This window comes from Pelobates fuscus, chromosome 4 (assembly GCF_036172605.1).
Source record: "Pelobates fuscus isolate aPelFus1 chromosome 4, aPelFus1.pri, whole genome shotgun sequence".
In the NCBI taxonomy this organism is placed as follows: domain Eukaryota; kingdom Metazoa; phylum Chordata; class Amphibia; order Anura; family Pelobatidae; genus Pelobates; species Pelobates fuscus.
Genome location: NC_086320.1, coordinates 94,600,780 through 94,606,255, shown reverse-complemented (window position 1 = coordinate 94,606,255; position 5,476 = coordinate 94,600,780). Strand labels below are relative to the sequence as shown.

At 38.8% G+C, this 5,476-nt stretch overlaps 1 protein-coding gene across 2 annotated transcripts; it reads left to right on the top strand.

The window, feature by feature from the left end:
- Nucleotides 1-231: 231 nt before the first annotated feature.
- Nucleotides 232-2,215, top strand: NPBWR1 (neuropeptides B and W receptor 1). Of its 2 annotated transcripts, none has more exons than XM_063450429.1 (2): nt 232-332; nt 876-2,215. In XM_063450429.1, the coding sequence occupies exon 2, from the start codon at nt 876-878 to the stop codon at nt 1,842-1,844; it is 969 nt and encodes a 322-aa protein (XP_063306499.1). In that variant the 5' UTR covers nt 232-332; the 3' UTR covers nt 1,845-2,215. The 2 variants fall into 2 exon arrangements, with proteins under 2 accessions (XP_063306499.1, XP_063306500.1); XM_063450430.1 differs by having other exon boundaries at nt 873-2,215.
- The last annotated feature ends 3,261 nt before the right edge of the window (nt 2,216-5,476 follow it).

The window sequence follows — 5,476 nt, the reverse complement described above, 5'->3', positions numbered from 1 at the left end:
ACATAATCTGCACTGTGAAAGCGTATACATTAAGACAATGCGAGGACTGTGTGTTCAATTGTTCATTGGTACTTACACCAGGTGGATTTGAGGACATTTTATTGCAATAAAGTAGAAAGATTGTCAAAACATGAAAAATGAGTGTGCAGTTAAGATAGGGGGTGGGAGCTGTTCTTCAGCACTGAATTACTACTGAAAGACAGCAGAGCAGCAGATCTGCTTCCCAGCATCTCTAAGCTCATTGCCTTTAGATCATTCCTTCCTAATGCAGCCACAAGGTATCTGTATGCAGAGAACAATACGCATAGCCAGCACTGAAGACAGTCATTAAGGTATGGATAGTAATATTACCTCATTTATTAATTAACCATCTGCATGGAAACAGCTAAAGCAACAACAATAAAAAAAAATACTGTTTCAATTAGCTTCTTTTTAATAGTCTTTAGTTTAACAAATAGCATACTTTTCACAATTTGTTTTGTTGTATGTATCACCTTTAGGTATTACATGCATTGTTTTTGCACTCAAAGGGTTACCTCTGAGTAGCAAAGTGCACTGGGAAAGTAAACCATATATTGCAATAAGTGTTGGAGGCTCAAGAGCTATAGATAAACATAATGCACTAAAATAATCTTAGCATAAGAGGCTTAAAGTATCAGTTTATATATTTGTGAACATTTTATTGTGTTTCATTTAGGACGATGCTTCTTACTGAACCATATTCAGGCATGTAAACTAGGTATATAAAAATGTGAAATGTTTTTAATATGCTTAATTTATTATACATATTGCATTCAATTATTTTTCAACTTGGATTTTTCTCCCAAACTGTATCTTGATGATGACCTTGTTTTTGTGTTTTTCCACCATAGAAGATGGAGAACATATCGATGACATTGCTCTCAAATTCATCCAGGAGACCAGAGTGGTTCAATGGATCAATGCCCCAGATCATCCCAAACTTCTACCTGGCTTTACCCATCATCTATTCCATAATCTGTGCAGTTGGACTAACTGGAAATACTGCTGTGATTTACGTCATTCTCAAGGCACCAAAAATGAAGTCTGTGACCAATATGTTTATCCTGAACTTGGCTATTGCAGATGAACTATTCACATTGGTATTACCAATAAATATTGTTGATTACTTGCTCCTACAGTGGCCCTTTGGAGAGTTTATGTGTAAGCTGATTATTTCCATTGACGAGTACAATACTTTCTCCAGCTTATATTTTTTAACAGTTATGAGTATTGATAGATATCTTGTGGTTGTTGCAACAGTGGAATCCAAAAAACTAACCTTCCGTACGTACAGAGCCGCACAAATTGTAAGCCTATGTGTCTGGATTTTTGTTACTATCATAATATTGCCTTTTATTATTTTCGCCAAGATTCATAAAGACCAGGGTCGTTTACAATGTGTCTTTGTGTTCCCCAACCCAGAGAGCATGTGGTGGCAAATGAGTCGAATCTATACTCTGATAATGGGTTTTGCAATACCTGTGTCTACTATATGCATACTCTATACCATGATGCTTTACAAGTTAAGAAAAATGCGTTTAAACACACATGCAAAAGCTTTAGACAAAGCTAAGAAGAAGGTGACTTTTATGGTTGTGATAATTCTTGCTGTGTGTCTGTTTTGCTGGACTCCTTATCATCTCAGCACGGTTGTGGCTCTAACCACAGACATCCCCCAGACTCCCTTAGTTATTGGAATTTCTTTATTTATTACCAGTTTGAGTTATGCAAACAGTTGCCTCAATCCATTTCTATATGCATTTTTAGATGATAATTTTAGAAAGAGCTTTAGAAAATTAGTAGAGTGCAGATCATCCCCCTGAAGAACAAACTTGCCATGAGTCTGTTCATTAAAAATGTAAATGAAGTGGAATAAATATGATGTCTGCTTATGTTAGCACCACAAAATTACATCACAGTATGTTTCATTTATGTGACCAAATACGAATGTAACTCATGTAGTCTCTCATGTATGAAGGGGCACAGCCATCTCATCATTTTAATGATATGCTTTTAAATTAAATGGTTATGTCATGATTGAGATCTAATGCAAAACTGTCATTTTCTAAAGATGTATTATCATAAATCGGACTCTGGTTATGGGAATATGGGGCTTAACTAAATATTGCACAATGTATTTCTTCTTGTTGAGCATTTAACATTCTATTAAACAGGCTGTTAATAAATGCATTGAATGGTGTATATAAAAAAAATCAACATATTTCTGTTTACAAGATTATTGATACTCTGCATATATTAGAAATGAATTTAAATTGTATAACCAAATAAAATGTTTTTGGAGTGCCTTGCTTAATCCAGATAATGTAGATTTTTAATTTTAAAATATTTAAATTGAAAGCTTAACTTGTATCTTTACACAAATTTCAGATATACTTTTCAAAAGTTCAGCACAAACACAGTCCATGTAGAAAAACCAAACACAAACAGTTAATTAATTAAAACATTTACATCACAGTATTTGTATCTGTAAATTAAATAAAGCACTTCAACAATGCAAAATTGATTGTTATGTGATCTGATGAAAGTCTAACATAAATATAAGTTCAATTTGAATGTAAATAATGTGCTTTTGTTTCTAAAACTGAAATTGTTTTTTTTTCTTTTTCTTTTTTTTTTAAACATGCAATAAACCCATAACATGTATCCAGCACTTTGTCTTATTACGATCCATGCATGATATTCCTTGAGGGTGCTGTAAATAAAAACTAGACTTCAGGAGAGAATGCATGTTTTAGTTCACGAGTAGATCTTTGTCGCCATCTACTGTACATAGCATCAATTGCAGCAGATATTTATATTAAATCTGTGATCAGTTGAGCATTTGTCCTGAATAATTAATTCTAGTTATAATTTATTCAATATGTTTTGGGCCAAATATTTGCAATACCAGTAAATCAGAGGATTTTAATATCATCTCTCATGTGTTATTTATCTCATCTCTCATTTATTACATAGCATTTTTACTTTTTTGTTTTTTGCTTGATATAGTCATGGTATTTCACCTAATAAGTGTTGCACAATTAGATTGAATAATTTAGTAAATATAACTTTTCAGCTGCTGATAGAAACATTTAATAATACTATAAACACTAATTGCATCAGGTTTACTGTTGCATACAATTCTTTTGAATATTTGCACTTAAGAGTCAATTAAATTGACTATCCCCAAATTTGGTGCTATGTCCAAGTCTTAAGTCAGGTAATCGGAAGTCTTTAAAATAGTAAACTTTTAAATTATTTGAAGATCTCAATAAAACTTGCTAAAACTAGTTTGTAACTAAGTGGCAACCCAACTGCTATCTGTGTTTACTAGCTTAATATTTTAGTTGCTTGAATGTTTATCAATTAGTACATGGTCGACTATGCTCCCTATTAATATTAGCAATGTAAATTGCATTATAAGTGACCCCCTAGAAAATAAATGGTTTAATCACATTTTACTGTAATTACATAATTAGTATTTTGGAATCCAGTTCTTTGCCTGGCACTAAAACATTTACAATAACTGTAGATTAAGAGCACTAACTGGTAAACAATGAACCCATTAGTAAATAGACACTTCTGCTTAAAATCCATTTGTTTTCTATCCGTGTTTTGTGTTTTAAACATGTATTTGGTAGACCTTACATGATCCCATCTAGTCCTTACGGAGACAGAAATTTGTCTTTATAACATGTATGAAGCGTAGTAAGAGACCCAGATGTTAGGTCATATGATGATTGAACATATGTTCCAGTGGCGTACATACCGGGGTCGCAGGGGTCGCGGCTGCGACCGGGCCCGGCCCACCAGGGGGCCCGGCCGCCCTGCGACCCAGTATGTATGTCACTGGGCCAGCCTCTTCTCCTGGGGGGCCCAGGAGCCGGCCACCTCCGGGCCCCCCGAGGCTGGCCCTGCTGTCATCCGGCTGGCCGGTACTGCGGGCGCGCGAGGGAGCACTGTCTCCTGGGTGCTTCCTCTTCAGCTCCCTCGCGCACCGCACTGATACCGGAGCCGGAAGATGACGTCCCTCGCGCGCCCGCCAGCCTGCCTGCCCACCGGGTGACCGGCCCCCCAGGAGCCCAGCAGCACCACTGGACCCCAGGGAATCCCCTCAGCTCTCCCACAGGTAAGGAGGCTGGGGGGATTTAAAAAAAAAGTGTTTGTGAGTGTTAGTGTTAGTGAGTGTGTGTTAGAGTGTGAGTGTATGTTAGTGTGTGTTTGTGAGTGTATGTTAGTGTGTGTTTGTGAGTGTATGTTAGTGTTAGTGAGTGTGTGTTAGAGTGTGAGTGTGTGTTTGTGAGTGTGAGTGTATGTTAGTGTTAGTGAGTATGTGTTAGAGTGTGAGTGTGTGTTAGAGTGTGTTAGTGTTAGTGAGTGTGTGTTAGGGTGTGAGTGTGTGTTTGTGAGTGTGAGTGTATGTTAGTGTTAGTGAGTGTGTGAGTGTGTGTGTGTTTGTGAGTGTGAGTGTATGTTAGTGTTAGTGAGTGTGTGAGTGTGTGTGTGTTTGTGAGTGTGAGTGTATGTTAGTGAGTGTGTGTTTGTGAGTGTGAGTGTATGTTAGTGAGTGTGTGTTTGTGAGTGTATGTTAGTGTTAGTGAGTGTATGTTAGTGTGTGTTTGTGAGTGTTAGTGTGTGAGTGTATGTTAGTGTGTGAGTGTGTGTTAGAGTGTGAGTGTGTGTTAGTGAGTGTGTTAGTGTGTGTGAGTGTATGTTAGTGTGTGAGTGTGAGTGTGTGTGAGCGTGTGTGTGTTAGTCTTAGAGTGTGTGTGTGAGTGTATGTTAGTGTGTGTGTGTGTGTGTGTGTTAGAGTGTGTGTTAGTGTGTGTGTCTGTTACTGAGTATGTTTGTGTGCATCTGTTAGTGAGTGTGTATGTATGTCTGTCACTGAGTGTGTGTCTGTCAGTAAATGTGTGCGTCTGTTCATGAGAGTCTGTGTGTGTGTGTCTTAAGCACTTACCTTTCTCCAGCGCCGGACTCCCTTGGCGCTGGGAATCTCTCCGCCTCTCAGCTCCGAATACGCATGCGTGGCAAGAGCCACGCGCGCATTCAAACCGCCCATAGGAAAGCATTATTCAATGCTTTCCTATGGACGTTCAGCGTCTTCTCACTGTGATTTTCACAGTGAGAATCGCAGAAAATCCTCTAGCGGCTGTCAATGAGACAGCCACTAGAGGCTGGATTAACCCTCAGTGAAACATAGCCGTTTCTCTGAAACGGCTATGTTTTCAGCTGCAGGGTTAAAACTAGAGACCTGGCACCCAGACCACTTCATTGAGCTGATGTGATCTGGGTGTCTGTAGTGGTCCTTAAAGTGTATGTGTTTATGCATGCACTGGCGTACATACTGCGGTCACACAGGTTGCAGCCCTGCGACCCGGTGCCCGCCGCCATGTGTTGCGGCCCCTGCCCGCGCAGCGTAAGCGCGCGCGCGGGGGGGCCCACGGATCAGTTT

Excerpts from the sequence above, each read along its gene's own strand:
- NPBWR1 (XM_063450429.1), top strand. The coding sequence starts at position 876 with ATGGAGAACATATCGATGACATTGCTCTCAAATTCATCCAGGAGACCA.